The following is an 18,145-nucleotide window of genomic DNA, read 5'->3' as shown; positions in this document are numbered from 1 at the left end:
CCCGGGGCTCTCTTCGCAGGCATTCATTGGAATTCGGCCTGGGGACTGGAGCTGTGCCCCAGAGCTGCAGCCCAAACAAAACAAAACTTGACCAAACCAGCAAACCCAGATTGGAGTTCAAGTTACTTCCAGGGCCTCTAGGGAAACACAAACTGCAGTTGCATTGTGTATGCAAAATTTGCTCTTTGACCTTATTGTAAGGAAAATTACCGGCGTCCACATAACCTTTCGCCAACTTTCCACAGTGTGGGCAAGTTCACTCCGATGCAATTATGCAACATTTAAATTTTTTTTTAGTTTTAAGATATGCATGAAAAATAGTTGCTGATCCAGCAAGAACAGAGAATATCGATGAATAGGATGTGTTCTCTGAGTACCTAAGAGAAGCTCACACAGAGGTAACTTTGTGTGGCCTGAAGGCTTCCAGATTTTAGGGCGTTACTTGCGGGTGGATTTCTTTGAAATGAAAAGCTAAGGGCAGCCTACGTCCTCCCCCAGATTTGGCTTTTGTGGTTTCTGTGCATGCTGGGGCAGACCTCTGAGTCTGGCCTCGACGTGCTTCTGCGTCTCTGGAGTCTGGTGAGAGGACGGCCTTCGGGATTGCGCGGAGGTGAGTGAAGACCCTCCCAGGGACCAGCCATGGATTCTTCGGAGCTTTTGAGTGATTCTTGCTGGTCTGAAAATAATGTAAAAACAACAGAAGAGCTTTTTGTGGCATTTTCACGTGTTCTTTATTGGTTTGGGGAAGAATCCAACACGAGAGTGGTTTCAAAATCATAAATATTTAAAAATACAGCATGTGCCCTACCCTTTTATCCATCCCCACCAAAAAAATATACCATAATAATAAAAAGGGCAAGAATAGGAAGAGAAGGCAGAAATACTGGGAGACGGCAGTGTGCTTGGATGGGACAAAATGTGACCCGCTGGCTGACTGACGTCTGGTGTTGGGGCTGAAGGTGTGGGGACAGCCAGGGGGGATCTTTCCCTTGGCAAGCCCAGGGCTCTCTGAGGTGGGTTCCTCTTTTCCTGAGGCCTCTTGAGGTAGAAATCATCAGCCCAAGACAATGGATACCTGAGGGTCTCTTAAGTTGGTTTCTACCTCAAATCCCAGAAAAGCCAATCCATTGGAATTATTCACAAATTCGAGAGCAATTCATTTTGCACAGTATAGTTTCCACATTAGGCTTGCAAAGGTGTTGGCTGTAAATTGACTGGAAAGCAGTTTTTGTTTTCTTTCGTTTTGTTTTTAATCCCCGTCCTCACTTTCTAAAGATTCAGTTACAAGTTGCTGAGGCTTGAAAAGCAGGGGTCTCTGAGGGGTAGAGGAGGGGAGTCGTATTAGCACACCGTGTCTTTGCCCTCTGGGAGGAAGGAGTGGGTGTCAGAGGTCATGGGTGCTGGGGGGAGCACAACGGGGGGCAGGGGCCATATTTGGAGGCTCTAGACTTCTCCCAGGGCACACGGAGGCTCTGCCAGTCTTTTCTGTATCAGTCGTCACGCACCTTCTACTTAGTGAGTGGAAACCCATTAGGTTAGCTTGGTAAATTCAATGAAATTGTTCTTGCAAATGCCAGCTGTCCCTGTACCCCTTTTGAGTGGATTGGTGGCACCCCACAATCCCAATCTCACCAAGCGATCACAGCAGCACCTCTAAGCTGTGGCAGACCGGGGGGCCTTCCTGGCAGAAGATGGGTGTGGGACCTACAGAGAGATGGGGGCACGAAAGAGGAGCAAAGTCTCAGCAAAATCTGAAGGGCTCCTCGGCTTGCTTGGGGGTTGGGAGGGGAGGCCAGCTTGTCTTGGTTTGCCTGACACGTTCCCAGCTGGAGCCCTGAAAGCCTCAACTCGCAGACACACTGAGACAGTTGGCTCGCCTTCAGAAGGACAGACAGGAGGCGGTGGCTGGTGTGAGGGGAGATGCTGTCATCGTCTCTTGAAGGGCAGTCTTTTTGCTGGGACAGTTTGTCTGGAAGACAGAAGGAGGCTTGGGAGAAATCTCACGGGTCTCGGCAGTCACCCCAGGGACTTAGTGTCAGGGAAGGGCCTGGTTTGGTCCAGACACCTTGGTCATCCCATCTACATGCACTGTACTTTGCCAAATGTGCTTATTCACCTCTCTCTTTTCTTCAGGGAGGCAGGACACAGTGCGTGCAAGAAGTCTGTCCCATTCTCTCCTGTCCTCAGCACCTGAGCCACGTCCCCCCAGGACAGTGCTGCCCCAAATGCTTGGGTGAGTGCCAGTGTCAAGGTCAAAGACCAATGTCGTGTATTCTCGGGGTTTTCTGCTGAAGGTGTTCTTCCACACGCTTGTCTTGGGGTCCGCGGGTTACCCTGTGTTCACGGCAACTACTTCCGATTACACAACTGTGAGGTGGGCGCAGGGCTTGTGCCCCTTCTGGGACCTCTGCAGAGGCTTCTCTCTCTGCCCTCCCTCGTGACTGTGAACCTGGCCCACCAGACAGCCCGGGGTAATAAATACCCTCTTGGGGAGGACAGCATTGAAGACACTATCTTTAATCGAGCACGTGATGGTCAGATGGTCAGAGTCGGGACAGATTTTAAAGGCGTGTGAAGTAAACACACAGAGGAATATAGACCAGTGTTACTTTTAGAGGCAAAAGCATAACATGCCAAAAACAAGAGGTTTGGAAGAGAGCAATGGATAATAGCCAAAAAAGGAAGTACTAGCTCTTTCTTATTGCATATTTACTAGATACTAAGCACCATGTGAAATATTTTATGTGCTGCTTCTCATTTAATCTTAAAAAGCTGTGACATTGGTTCGGCCAAAAAGTTCATTTGGTTTTTTCTCTCAGATGGCTCTAGTAGTGTTTAGTTGTCTTTAACTTCATTCAGGACAATTTTGTTAGATTCTATTGTGACAGCTGTCATCTTAGCATCCATTAAAAAAAACTTATCAAAATTGGTGAATTTTTGTGTAGCCATTTTTCATGTTTGAGATGGAAGAAAATTTGCAACATTTTGGGCATATGATGCTTTATTACTTCAAGAAAGGTAAAAATGCAACAACAAAAAAGATTTGTGCAGTGTATGGAGAAGGTGCTGTCACTAATATTTTCGAACGTGTCAAAAGTGGTTTGTGAAGTTTCATGCCGGAGATTTCTCATGGACAAAGCTCCACAGTCGGGTAGGCCAGTTGAAGTTGATAGCGATCAAATTGAGACATTAATTGAGAACAATCAACGTTATGCCACATGGGAGATAGACGACACGCTCAAAATATCCAAATCAATGAAGTTATTGGTGAAAATGAAAATGTGTCTTTCATCTTACAGAAAAAAAACTAAATGAACTTTTTGGCCAACCCAATATATAGGTACTAAATATATTATATAATTCCAATGTGTAATACAGGTGCCATTATTAGTTTTCTTGTCCTGAGAGGGAAGCAGATTTCTGGAAGGCGGCACAGCCCAGGAGTGATGGGTTGATACTGGGACACATCACTCCCGGTCTCTGGGGTCTCTGTGACTCCTCAGCCTGTGCTTTCTCCTGCTGTGGCCCAGCCCCCTGGTGACAAGGAAGGCAGCATGCACTCCACCAACTGCAAGGAGACGGTCCATGATTGGGAGTCTCTAGAGGATGAGATTTTTTTGCTTTTGTTTATAATCCATATATCAGCTTCTTCCGTGTGATCCTTAGTCTCTTGAGTTAGAGGAGGTCAGACTATTTAAGATTCAAATAAAAGTAGCCTGACTCACCATATGAATATAGTCGAGCACCCAGCAACCCCACCAGAATCTCCAGGGATCCTTGAGAGGGCTGATATTTTCCCAGGTCACCACTGGCTTTGTGTTCCTGCTCTCGCTATTTCTTTGTTCCCTTCTTTCCCTTTTCCCTTCTCCTCATGCTCCTCTTCCTCCTCCACTTCCTCCTCCTCTTCCTCTTCCTTCTTCATTTTGCCTTTTTAGAGTTACTCTTATCCAGTCTTTTCACATCTCACCGTGCTATGCAGTCAGGGCTTGTGTAGCAGATTTTCCTGAAGGTTTGCAGTCACCGAGGGTGATTACTTCGCAGAGGAGCAGAGAGAACATGTAAAATGAAATATTAAGCTTCCTTTGTTGTTAAAAGGCCTCAGCCATTTTTGCCTTTAGGAGCATTTTACTGTTTGTCTCTTCTGTTTGGGGGCCAGTCACCAGTTACTGTCCACACCCTTTTCTCGAATCCTCTCTCCTTTCTTTCATAGTTTGTTCTTGAAACTCCAACTCATCCTGCTGATGTATTTTGCTCATTCCCAGTTTATCACAGCCACACCCTGAAGTCTGTCTTTCTACAACCAAACCAGCAAGTGAAGGTATCTTGTTAACTAAGGCAGTTTTCTCCTCGTTGGGGGATTCTAGCGTCATGGGCCTGGCCTCGAAGATAAGCAGGATTGATTAATGCTTTTCAGCCAGTACCATGGATACGCTGAGTCAGCTCAGAAGTCTGTCATGTGAGCAACGGCTGTTGTATTGGATGCAGATTTTCCTGTCCCTTTGTGGTCATAGACAGACTACAGAAGGAGCAGAAAGTCTTAGGAAACGTGAAAATCGTAACTCTCCCGCACGAGACCTGTTTTCGGTTGGGCTAAGCCCCAGTGGAAATGGTTCAAATCAGGCTGTACACGGAGTCTCTGAACCACTTTTTTGAATGTTTTATCTTACTTTGGGCCTTGATGACTTTGGGATTAAGGTAAGATTTTATGTTCTTTGCGAGTAAAAAGAACCCCCCCCCCACGCACACACACAAAACAGAAAGAAATAAAAAACACTAGGATGCTACTAGATGCTGAAATCTTAGTCTAACTTAGACTTTGGGCTGGGTGGACACCGATTTGCCGTTAGATTTTTCCTCCACCGAAATTCGTTCACATGGCACGCCTCTCTCTCTTACATCGCAACATTCCCTCCTTCTCCTTTCTCCTTTGCAATGAGGGACCGGGGCAGAGTTCTGTGTACACGGAGCCCCCAGTGGCCCTTCCCAGTGGCGTCGCCCAGAATCCTATCTGACGTGTACTGCCACTGATCGCAGAAATGCCTGTCATTGGCCCCTTTTGTGGCATTTCATGAGTGCCAGGCTCTGTGCTAAGACATTTTTAGGTAAAGTTTACATTTTACTGAGGGTAATTGAAGCCATTGGTTACATTTGTTTGGGGGGTAGAGGAGAAACTTGTTGAAGAATCTTTTTGTTCAATGATCTACCGATGCATCCCTCCATTCAGCCCCCCACCCACCCACCCACCCATGCAACGATATTGAGTACTGTAACTGTAGTAAAAGCAACAGGCAGGGGCTGTTTATTTTAAGGGGGGGGAAAGCTCCTCAGAACCTGTATTTTTACTGGTGGAGAAAAAAGCTTAACTATCTATCTTGTCTTTTGCCAAAAAGGATTTAAGTCCACTTTACAAAACACATGAAGCATAGGTAGATGAATTATAGGGAAAAGGCAAACCGAGCTAATTTTACAGAGATGCAGGGCCTAAGCGAGGTCGGACACCTGCCTCTACGTGCCCTTTAAGTTAGCTCCGCCCTTTGTGCCAATGGACTTGTGACTTCTTCGACCGTGAGGCTGTGTCATTAGTTCTCCTTTTTGCTCATCTTTCCCTTCCTGGGATATCTTGACTCCTCTTGCCTCCTTCCTTCCAGTACTCACTTTCTGGATTGTTTTCCTCGTTGTAGCTCAGGCGTCACATCCTTTGAGAAGTCTTCTCTGTTCTCCCCGTCCCCAGTTCCCAGATTGGCTTCTTCCCGGAACTTACCATGTATTCGTACTGAAATCGTGTTTTGTGCGTTTGTTTCCCCAGCAGACTGTGCGCTGCGTGGGGGAAGGTCTGTGTCTCTTTCCTCTTGGTTCACCGTATGGACATAAAGGGCCGACAGCAGTCCCACCATTGAGTATCGGTGGGAGGGCACGTGAGTGTCTCACACGAGATGGACAGCAATTTGCACATTTCACCTAAAATGTCATTTGGTGTGCTTGGGAGTGTCATTGTTATGTTACAGAATTTCATGCTTACGATTTGTAATAAAAGACTTGGTATAGATTTTCAGCTCATAAAAAAAGGGGGCTTTATTTGTGCCGGGCCTTATATAATATTTGTTGAACTTATAGTGTGCAATCAAACTCTTTTTAACAAAAGCTCTCTAAGTTAATGTCACATGAGGATATCCACTGGGAACATACGACCCACGACTCTATCTCTGAGCATCAGAGTGTCCGGTCCTGTGAGATGTTTAACTGCCCTGTGTTGCAACTGCCGATGACACAGCGGGGCCGCCTTGGCTTCTGTCTTGCTTACGCTCTGCATTGCTTCCCTCTAGGTCAGAGGAAAGTGTTTGATCTCCCGTTTGGAAGCTGCCTCTTTCGCAGTGATGTTTACGACAACGGATCCTCATTTCTCTACGATAACTGCACTGCGTGCACCTGCAGGGTACGGCGGTTCTGGGGGGCTGCAGTCCAGCAACAAGAGCATTTGGGGCTTTAGCATTAACATTGTAGCCTCACTGGAGGTTGCAAGGAAGTTCAAACATAGGACCCAAATTACAACTCACTGCCATCTTCCCAGGAACAGCACATCGGCGCCTGGTGGTGAGAACTGAGCTCGGAGGGGCTGTCTGAGGCACCAGCTAAACTCAGACAAATGCACGCGGCCGTACTCTCTGGATCTAATTATCCACAATGAATTCTCTGACACGCCTGGCAATAAAAACGGCTTTAATCACAGCCAGGAGGAAAGAAAGGCATGGATTTACAGTGCATCACAAGATAAACCTTGCTAGTTTGGGAAAAGAACATTTATGTTTTGTTCACCGTATCATTGTTTACTTGAGGCATTGCTCACTTTTCTCAAAAGGCAACCAGAAGTCTTATGACTGGTAGAGAAAGAATTCCACCACTCCCGAGTTTTAAAGGGACACCCAGCACACGTTTGTAGACTGTGCGTATGTGGTGATTTATTTTTGGAACCAAGAGGAGAATCATTTATATGGAGGACTTTAAGATCATTCATTAGCGGGTTAACCCAAACATCTGTGGGACATGAGTGGAGAGTAATACATTTTGGTGCTGATGGTGGTTGTTTTGTTTGTAATAGCTAAAGAGCAAGAGAGGGAAAGAAAGGAGGTTTGTTCCATGTCAGCTCTGAGTCAGTAGCCGTGATTAGAGTTCAGAGGGTCCTGATTATTTGAGGCATGCTGTGTTAGGTAGCATGCACTCCTTCGTGGGGGTGGCCGTGGAAGGGCTGCCCTGTGTGTTCCCTGGCATTGAACCCTGAGCCGTTCCTGAGCCCAAGCACACTTTCCTGCAGCTCCCTCCTCTCTTCGTGGTTTGTATTTTCCTATGCTAAACTTATCTCCATTCCTTCTGTTGGCCTTGGCCTCCATCCTCAGGACTTCTCTTCCTCTCCAGGAATTTCACAAGTTACAGCTTCCTCATGGGGATACTGAGCTTTCCATAAAACCCATCTGATCCCTAGTTCTTTTGATTGCAGGGAAGCCAGGCCTCCCATGGATGGGAATTCATTCTGCTCATAGTGCTTCGGGTCTCATGGATTCCATGAGAGATGATTAGGAAACATGTCCCAGGACTCAAAAGAAGTATAATCAACAGCATTCCTTCCAGAGGTTGTTTTATGTTGTTTTATCAGAGTGTGAGTTCATGGTTATCTTTGAGAAGCTGAATGCTTGGAGAATCAGGCTGCAATCATTTTGGAGAGTATCGTTTTCTCTCTGCCTAGAGCTTCCCTCTCCAGCACCCCCATTCAGTGCTATGGCAGGTTCTAGAAGCTGTGTGGTAGTTCTCTGAACACAGTGTGCCCTTTCACTTTAATGATTTCTCTCCCTGCATGTCCTCATCTTCTGTCAATTTGATGAGCAAACTCCTCTTCCTCCACAGCAGCCTGTCTCAGACATCCCCTCCTGTATGGTCATTCTTTCCTGTGCTCTGCTCCCTCCACACCTTGCTTAGTTCTGTTTACCGCATTATATTGTCATCATTTGTTCACGTGGTTCTCTCTCCTCTTACTCTCTGAGCTCGTTGGAGACAGACGCTCATCTGTCTGTATCCTCATTGCTTAACCCAGGGCCAGACACCTGACCTAATGGGAGCTGTGTGTGTTGAATGGAAGTTGGGAAATCTGCTGGGAAGTGTGCATTATGTGAGAGCCAGCGAGTACAAATCAAAACATGCAATTTGATAAAGGATTTTTTTCTAGTTTATGAGTTGACTTATAATAATTTCTATAAGCCAGGCAATGTTCCAGGTACTTAAAATATTTGATTAAATTGCACCCGAAACATGAGAAGTCAGTATTATTATTTCCATTTTGAGGGTGAGGACCTCGAGGCTCAGAGAGAGTGATTTGCACAAGATAACACCGCTGATATGTGTACCTGGTCTTGTTCCTCTCTCAATCCTGTCTGCTGTATGATGTGGGCTGGACCTTAAATACAAAGGATAATAAATTACATTTGCTGAAGGATCACCTCAGTGTCATATTAATCTTAGATGATTAATCAGTGGGACTATAGTAGATGGTACCTGAAACACCTCTTGAAGCCATATCTTCAGCACAGAATCTATAAGAAGTCACATGGGTTGATGGATACAACCTACCTGTGCGTAAGGCTCAGAAATGAGTCCTTGTTCAAAGCTTACCAATAGGGCCTGCGTCTAGGAGAAGGGCTCCGCCTCATCTCTCGGCCATTGTTCTCACGTGAATGCAATACTTTTGAGCAGATTGCCAGTCTGCCCTGGGACACTTCTTTTCTCTGTCTTCCACCAAATTTCACACGTGTTTCAGTCTTACAGCCCTCCCAGCTGTCAGCCTACTCCAGTGAAGTTGCATCTTGTTGGCTGGGGAGCCAGGGAAGTTTACTTTTCCGAAGCTGCTCTGAACTTTGCTCCCATGCGTTGCTGGATGAATCAGTAGACACAGTTTGCTTGACTATTTTGTTGATGGAATACTACCTCTTTAGAAATCAGGTCATACTCTTTTAAGTCATAGATATAAACTTGTCACTCTCAGAGGTTAAGTGGTCTGGTTAGGGTCACGCGGTTTATGAAAAGCCCTAGAACCTGGGTCCAATTTGGGAACTGCTCATGCTGTTTCTCTGTGAATACAGAGCACACCGAGGGATTCATCCTGAGGGGAAACATTAACTCTTCGTGTCTGGTCCTTGATCATAGATATCCTGCCTCTGTGCTGAGCTGCTAGAAGGTGGTACAAAGCCGAGGAGGAGACCCAGAGAGCACTGTCAGTGACAAAAAGAGGAAAGGGACAGGAAACTGGCTGTCCCACGGTGAACAGGGCCTTCTTGCCACGCGATGGCTGAAGCAGCATCTTTAGTCTCACGAGCATTAAATTATAAGCCCTCGGGAGGCAGGAAGTGGGCATCACAGTTTGCATAACCAGATATTTAATCAACAAATAAGACTTGGATGTGGACAAAAGATTAGTTGCAATAAATTGAAATGGGGTATCTTTAGAATGTGTTTGAAGGCAGTTACTGTGGGTTGGTACGGCGAGGCCAGAGAGGATGTTGGTGGCGGTGGGGATCATCATTAATCTCTGGTCTGCCTCTGGGCCCCCAGGACTCTACCGTAGTGTGCACGAAGAAGTGCTCCCGCCCCAGCGGCTGCGGCAAGGGCACGGACGCCTGTTGTGAGGACTGCCTCCTACGTGTGCCCCCAGAGGACATCAAAGTGTGCAAGTTTGGCAACAAGATTTTCCGGGTATGTCACGAGCCAAGCTCATGGAAACTACTGTGCTGGTCTGCATTGTAAAAAGCTCCAAACAAAATTCAGATTGGTGTCTTCCATCTTTGAGGGGTGTGTGTGTGTGTGTGTGTATGTGAACCTATAAATGCACTTATTTATATTATAATATTATATATGCATATATATTTAGAATCAAGTACATAGGGACACAGAAGCAACTGCTTTGAAAATGTTTTCCTTTCAAAAATTTTTCTTTTGAAACATGCTTCATTTTTGCTTTATGAAATATTTTAAACTTGTAAAACATTATTGCCCTTTCCGAACGTGGCCGGCCTGTGCTGGGGGTTGACCTAAAGCTGCCCCCAGCTGGCGCAGTGATGGGTGCTTGTGTGCCCAGGAATAGCTTAGGACTAGAGCTGGATGCTTTTAGGACTTTTGCACACCGCTGCTTTGCAAAGGGAGATTTTCTCATTCGGACGATGTTCGGGTGAGGAGGACTGTCCATGGTGTACATGGCTAGCCTAGCCACTGAGCGAAGTGGGGAGAGTGTGCCCCCACTAAGCCAGCAGGGCTGTCTGCTGACTGCTCCCATCTCAGCCGCGTTTTACCTTGTTGTCCGACAGCCCGAGTAGGAAGCTGCCCAGAGACCATGTAAACATCAGGATGAATATTGTTGGCTTTGTCTGAAGTGTTTCCCCTCTAGTCTGTCTGCCCCAGGGATGGAGAGAGTCTTCTGTACCTGAGGTGCTTTTTCACGATCCAGCAGATGTGGAGGCTCCTCAGGCACGCTGCCCTTAGCCAGACTTCCTGTGACCCCACAGAGCAGCAGGGAGAGTCTTGGTTCTTCCCCATCGGTGAGAAGACCTGGTGTGTCATGCCTGAGGGAAGGGGGTGCGTGCATGTGACATTCACACCAGGCCTTCAGGGCCTCTCGTGCCCTCTTTCCATGAGGTCACCCCTGTCCACAGCACCCAGATGCAGTGACTTGCCCTCACGGCAGTGCTATTTGTGCAAAGTGCTTTTCCAGCTCCTTAGTACAAGGTTGTTTAAGTGACTAAGGCCTGAACTCATTGACAGAGGGCCATCCTTGAAACTCTGAATCCTAGAAATGTGCACTGGGAGACTCTAGCCCTTTAAGACAATTTCAGGTAGGTCTTCTCCCAGGGAATAAAGTCCCTAGATAGTAGACAGTCTTCAAAATGGCTGCCAAAAACGAGGAAGAGGAGGAAGAGGAGCAGTTTCCATGACAGACCTGAGCTTGTCTCTCTGTTTCTAACAAATTTGCCACTGGCCCAGGAAGGGATCCTCGCGTGTTGTCAGGCCCAGCGCTGTTGCCCATCATCTCTTCTCCCCAAAGCAGGACGTCCACCCCTGACTGTCCTCCAGGCGCGGGGCTGCTTGCAGCTGCACACTCGGTATCCACAGACTACAAAGCCAGTGAACCAGAGAAATTCTTCAAATAGCTCTTTCTGGGCTGGAAAACGTGTCCCAAAGTGCTTCCCTGCTTTTGGGGAAAAGAGTATGTGACAGAAAGGGACATGGTGTGAGTGGCTCTTAGGGTTTGCTCTCTGGGCCCCACGTTTTCAGATGGCTTCCTGGTCAGGTGTCAGCCTGGGCATTGGGAGTCATCTGAATCAGCCTCCGTTCCTGGCATGTTTGTGCCCAGTGTGGTCCAGGGCCATGTCATCTCTGGGAACAAACTAACCGCGTTTGGACAACTCAGTTAATGGTTGGTGCCGGACACAGATCGATCATTTCTGTCCTGTCCAGCGGGAAACATGAGACCTTTGTTATCACATCATGTATGAAAACGCCTGTTTGTCTCCCCATGCAGGAGAAGCAAGATGCAAAGAGGACTTAGCTGCCCAATAATTCCTTTTATATCCTGAAGGGGGATGCGTGTGCGCACACAGACACTCAAGTACGCAGATCTAACCTTAACGTTAAATTGGTCAGGTGTAGGTAGATGCCTCAGAGTACCTTAGTCTAATGATGGCATCACTCACCCAGAGTGAGAAATGCTTACTTTGCCAGAGGAAATCCAGCCTGTTGGGTTAGCTGCCCTCGGCCCCCAGCTGACAGCAGAATCTTGTGCTCTCTCCCCAGGACGGAGAGATGTGGTCCTCTGTGAACTGCACCATCTGTGCTTGCATGAAAGGCAGGACAGAGTGTCGTAAGAAGCAGTGCGCTCCCATCAGCAGCTGCCCGCAGGTACGTGTGGGGTGCAGGCTGACGTGCCTTTACCCGGGCATCCTGAGAAACATTCTGTGCATGGAATGGTCCCCTGGGCACCGAATCCAGATCCCCTGGAGCCACCTGCCCCTTGCAAAGCTCGCTGCTGCTCTTCCACCCAGATTTCACCCAGATTCTAGTCTTGCGTGAAAATAGCTCCCACCTTGCCCTTGTCTCCACTCCTATTTCTTAGTGACTTCGCCCCCTTCTTTGTTTGAATGTCTCCCATCCTGTTAGATCTGCTCCCTTGTTTCTTTGGCTGGATTTTCTGTTAAACATCAGCAGCATCCTTAGCATTTCCCTTCTCTCTCTCTCTCTCCCTTCTCAGATCAGGGTTTTATTGCCACAGCTATTGAAAGTCATAAGTGGTTGTTTCTCAGAAAATTTCTTGAGGGTTTTCTCCTGCCTAGCAGCACCCCAGCCCCCTTCTGAAGTTTTCCCTCTCAAACCCTGGCCTCCATGGCAGCCCCAAATGGAGCTCATGTCCTTGTGGGAACACCTCTTTCCAGAAGCCCACAGTCCGAGCACTGAATAAAGCAGCCATTATCCTCCCAGCCTGAGCCTCTGTGAACTCGCCCCAGTGACTTGAAACCTCTCAAAGTTTTATGCATTTTGGGAAAATGTCAAACCTATTCACTACCATCCAGTGAATGAAAAAAATATCCATGGATTCAGGGCATGTTCGCCCTTCTCTGTTATTGACAGCCTTTAATTTTGTTCACATCTGTGATTATTGTAAACAGAACAGCACTGTTTTTGCTTGACTACCAAATGAGGCTCAAGGAACAACAGCTGCTGCTGTTGCACAACCGAATAAAGGGAGAGAAAGAAGTGAAAAAAAAAAAAAACAAAACCCGCCAAAAATCCCTAATTAGTCTTGCTTTAGAAAGCCTCAGACATAAAAACGAGAACCTCCCATAAAAGAAGACGAAGGGGAAAAAAAGCAGATAAACTACATAGACTTGAAGACTTGAACATGGTCTGCTTATAAATATTCATTGGGAAAATAAGATCAATCTTCTCTGCCCGGCCTGTGGGAACCCTCCCTGCTAACGGCCTCCTGCAGCACATGTTAGCAATAATGGGCTTCCTTATGCCACAAGACAGGAACTGGGCGCTGTGCCCACCTGGTGGCTTGGGCACCGAGCTCCGCAGGCCGGGGTGGAGGGTCGGGCTGCACGTGAGTCCCGCCGCGGGTGGCGGGGTTGATGCTTTTTGTTGTCTTCTTGCTGCGGGGAGGTCAGGGCTCTGGATGTCATCAGATGCATCTGGTTGGCATTTCTCCTTTATGGACCACATTTGAGCCAGGGGTGTCATGCCTCCAGTCACAGGCCTTCCCCCCAGCTCACCACCTCCCCACCCACCCCATCTTGTCCAAGCTTGTCAGTGCCTGGCTCCTGCCTCAGGGGCCACCTTTCTGTTTCCAAGCATCTTTCCAAATGTCCCTCCAGTTCCCACTCTCCCTCTCCATGGCCACGGTTACCCACTTACTGCCCTTCCCCTGCATTGCCTGGGGAAACTTTAAAAATCCAGAGTCACCCTGCATTCCCTGCTCTCTCTGTCCTGGTCCTATACATCTCTTCTCCAGAAGCACGTGTGTCTTGCTGAAGAAGAATTTTATGGTTGGATTCCATGTCCACCCTCCCCGGCAACTCCTCAGAGACAACAGAGCCCATTTGTGAGAGGGCTAGGTGGATTCTAGTGGGGACAGGGCTGTTCTGACATTGTCATCTCCTCATCACTAACGTGCACCGAGACTTCCTCTGCAGTCACAAGACTAACCCCACTGAATACTGAGACCGCCCTCTGAAGGGGGTGTTATTACTACACCCTTCTTACAGATGAGGTCATAAGCTTTCTGGAGTTCCACAGCCAGTTATGTGTAACCCAGGAGCCCTGACTGCATAGCTCACGCTTGATTTACTCCCCCCCTACTTTAGCATTACTCCCAGCACCTCTCATTTTCTGAAGAAGCTGATGGCAGTTCCTGCCAATGAGTGCGCGCAGGGGATCATACCGCCACGTGTTGTCAGGGCCTTGGGTGGAGACAGCTCTGTTCCATTCAGACAGAGCACCCCTCCTCCTGGAGCCATCATGCCATTGGCCTGAGCCAAACACACTTGGTTTTGTCCTCAACTGCTTTCAGTCCGAGAAGCCAAAGGAGACCTGTGTGCCACATTGAGATGAGAGCTCTAGGCCATTAAAATGTTTGGTGATGCCCCAAACCATGGGGTGACTGGATGGGACTGAGTTTTAAGTCTTATTCAATGTCAACATAGCCTTCATTTAGGTCTCTAGCTGATGGAAAAATGAATTCGACATGGTTCTGGTTTCTCAGTTATTAGCCAGCATTTTTCAAGTCAGTATAATTTTTTTAAAGTACCAAAATCTATTTTGATGCAGCCGACCAGTAGTTGAATGAGTGAATGAACCTTATATTATCTATGTGGCCTTGACACAGGCCTTGGGCCCCCTCTCTGTGGTCTCTCTTTTCTAGTTCCCTATAGACAGGTGTAGGGACACCTATATTAGAGGGTCATTGTGAAATTTAAGTGGGATAAAGTATGAAGAAAGCACAGCATTCTTTCTACTGTACAGCAGATACCCAATGAATATTAAATTCTCTTAGTGATAAAGGATGAAAGAAGATAAAAATCTGGAGTGGAAAGCATGTGGCCTTTAGGGTTACACAAAGTTAGGTTTGATTTTGGGTCCTACCACCGCTGTGTTGCATGATGTCAGTTTTTTCACCTGTAAGAGGAACATATTCAGCTCATAAGGTTCTTGGGCATCTTAATAATAATAATTATTATTATAATATATGATATTCATTAAACCTTAAGTGTTTTAAGTGTTAAATTATTAAATCCTTACAACTAGCCTGATGTTGGGTAACTTAAGGAAAACATCTAGAAGGGTGTTTGTTACATAGTGAAGTGCTCTGTAACTGTTCATCTGTTTCCACATTTCTTCCTCGCTGTGAGTCCCATTGAGTCTGGGATGAGACAATGCCATTTTCTGATATGGGAATATGCTTCCTCCTTTAAATGTCATGCACGAAAAACAGATTGGAAGAAATGCATTTTAGGAGATGTATTTCCAGAAAGGTAATGGAAAATTGCTCAGCATTTCAAAACCCTCAGCTTCATTGGCTTTGACTGAGTAGCAATTTCCAAAAGAAGAAATCCAGCTGAATTGGATCTGCAACACAGATATTGTCCATATCCATTGACCTGCACTTGGGTTGAGGTTCATTGTTTGGGCCCCTCCAAGAAGCAGAGCAGAGTGGAGGCCCAACGTGGACTGGTGGGCTGGCAGGCAGTTCCCGTTTCCGTGTGTGCTCTTGGTCCATAGAGGACTAGATCCGAGTATCAGTGAACAGGTTGAATCTAGGCCATGTCCCTCTTCCCTCCAAATGAGAAACGTCACACCAATGAGTCCTTTAGATATTTCCCGGCAGATAAAAACAGGAAGGCTTTCTGAATGGCTTTGCCTGGCCTGAGAAGCTGATACTTGAAAGTTCATGTTCACCATCATCATCACCATCTGGGCACTGGGTTCCAATACAGCTGGACCAGTTTCATTGGTTTATCTGGGATTAGATTTTAAAAAAGAGTTTTGTCCTCAGCAGACCCTATTTCTTAACATTAAAAACTCTTCTTTGTTTTTCTCTTGATTAGGGTAAAATTCTCAACAGAAAAGGATGCTGTCCTATTTGCACTGAAAGTAAGTTTATTCCTTTGCAGATGTGCTGTGGATGTTTATTTTGACTTTATAGTGAGACAAGAATGGTGGTGTAAGTTTTCCGCATGCGTTGTTTCTATCGGCAAAAGATGGGGCCCTCCCGGCTCCCTACAGACACTGTAAGTCAGTTACAATCCTCTACAGAAGCACAAGTGAGGCAAACGCAGATGTTTCCAGCGGCGTTTGTGGCTGCCAGAAACTGACATGCTAAGTTGTGTGATGCAGTTTTAAGAAGGACTAGATAACTCTGTAAGCATTTTAACTTCCACTCACATTTGCCGTCCTAGAGGCTGAGAGAATGGTATCCAGTGAAACCAAACAGTAGACGTAAACTAGGAGGGATTTTCCTTCTGTCATCATAAAGCCGAACAGCTGTACTTACTTCCTCCCCCACCCTACCTCTTCACCGGTTCACCTGGGCACCTCCAGCATCGCTGTCGGCGAAGATAAAACAAGAGGTCTTCAGTCTGGCAGTGGTTCGGCCCTCCTGCTATCATGACCTGAGTTCTAACGTGGCCTGTCCTGAGAGCCATCCGAGGCTGCCCCACAAGCTCCACGGGTCCCCAAGCGCAGACAGCTGCCTGGATCTAGCGGCAGATCCGACCCTCAGATTCTTGTGGTGCTGAGATAGGCTTCGGAAGGGCTTCACTGAAGGAGGAGAACTAGTAATGTCCCTATCAAGTTAGTTTTCATATGTGAAAAGCAGAACTCACAAAGCCACCAGATCTATTAGAAAGTATTTTAGGAGCCAGTCAGGCTGAGAGAAATGGGCTTTGTGGACGGCTGCAAGCAGCGTTCACAAGGGAACCGCCGTGGTCATTCCACCTGTCTAAAGTAATTTGGACAATAGATACAGAGATTTTGCGTAGACATGTGTGTGAGATATATGTTGTTATACATGTTGTATCATATTATTATATGTAATATACATACATTGTCATGAAGTCTTGAGATAGAGAGCTATTAAATAATCTTTTTCACATTATACACTGGATAAAAGTACTAATTGAATCTGTGAGGATTAAATCATAGATTTAATAAAGGCATATTTCTTTAGAGATGATGCAGTACATAAAATAACTCAAAGGAGGCCAAGAAAATACGACTCAGTAGAGCCCAGGAACTAAGGCAGGGAGATTGGGCTCTGATTAACACAGCAGTGGACTTTGAAATACACGGATAAGCTATTATACTTAATCACCCTCCCAGCCTCTCTCTGTGAGGGAACTGCATTTACAGATGGGTCGGAGGCCGCCTGCAGCCCACATCCTCTCTGGATGAGCGGGGTCGAGTCTAAGTGGATGGCTTTCCTCCGTACCCGTGTCGGCGGAGTGTTCTGCCTTTCCCTAGAAAGCACTGTGTCTCCTAGTTGAAGCAGAGGCAGACTTCAAAGGAGCCCTTCTGATTTTTGAGTGAACCCTTCAGTTTGTGTGAGCACAGATAGGTTACATATGCCCATTGCTCCACACAAAAACACATGGCCTCATTCACAAAAACACATGGCCAGCCTCGCACAGAAAACCAGCCTGCATCCTGAGTTCTCTGACTTTATCTTACCCGAGTCAAGATGGTGATTATGGAGAGAGTTGAGAGAAAAGCTGCATTTCATTATTGGTTTATCCATGATGGGTTAGCCTTTCTGTATCTAGAATACTGGTGGTTTATCAGGAAAAAAAAAAAAAAGAAAAGAAAGGAGAGAAATAGAAGGATGGGCATGACAAAATCAAACCAAGGTTTCAACCAATCACATTAAATATATGTAAGATACATGAAGGAGCCATGACCTCTGTCACCAATAGAGGTAGTTGGCAAGAGTGAAAGCCACCCAGGTGGAGGGGCGCCCGGGAGGCCATGAACCCCGTGCACCTGCCTCCAGCAGGTCAGTGTGGGAGGAGCCTGGCATGTGGTTCTCGGTCCAGTTCTACGTAAGATCATCACACGGCTACTTCTGCATTTCCCTCGGTGTTCGCTCCATCTCTTTACTCACCCTCACTGTCTGGCAGCTCTTCCATCAGGCCTATAAAACACATTCTTCTTCGGCAAAGTTTACCTGTTCACACTGAGTTAAGAGATGGGGTGACTTCCCACTTTTTTATGCAATGCCCAGACCTTCATAACACATCCAGGTAGACTTGCTCTGATGCACTTTAGCTGTGGCCAGAAGGCCTCCTTTTGAAATTTGCCTGTCATTATAACCAGGGTCCCAGTGAAACGTTTAGGCTTGTTTTTCCCCCATCTGTCAATTCAGAAAGCTCTTCTGATATATGGGTTTCTAGAGAAGACAAATGGAGGCTGAAGTAAAAACTGCTACTAGTCTCTAAAACCAGGAATTCGACCGATTTCCATTGTATTTGAACAAAATCACACACGTACATATCCCTTAGTTACTGCAGGATTTCCAACCTCCGTATTACTGAAAGTTGAGCCAGATAATTAATTATTTGTTGTG

The 18,145-nt window shown here is 46.6% G+C and overlaps 1 protein-coding gene across 3 annotated transcripts in view; it reads left to right on the top strand.

Moving 5' to 3' along the window:
- The window catches only part of BMPER (BMP binding endothelial regulator), a 218,786-nt gene that overhangs the window by 112,967 nt on the left and 87,674 nt on the right, over positions 1–18,145 (top strand). For all 3 annotated transcript variants that reach the window (XM_053927054.2, XM_024563020.4, XM_045197422.3), the window contains exons 7-11: positions 2,134–2,233; positions 6,324–6,433; positions 9,595–9,735; positions 11,827–11,931; positions 15,633–15,678. In XM_053927054.2, the coding sequence (XP_053783029.1) occupies positions 2,134–2,233; positions 6,324–6,433; positions 9,595–9,735; positions 11,827–11,931; positions 15,633–15,678 (502 nt within the window). The remainder of the gene's footprint in view (positions 1–2,133; positions 2,234–6,323; positions 6,434–9,594; positions 9,736–11,826; positions 11,932–15,632; positions 15,679–18,145) is intronic.

Source organism: Desmodus rotundus, chromosome 6, assembly GCF_022682495.2.
Source record: "Desmodus rotundus isolate HL8 chromosome 6, HLdesRot8A.1, whole genome shotgun sequence".
NCBI classification, from domain to species: Eukaryota; Metazoa; Chordata; class Mammalia; order Chiroptera; family Phyllostomidae; genus Desmodus; species Desmodus rotundus.
This window is presented reverse-complemented; position numbering and strand designations above follow the sequence as displayed.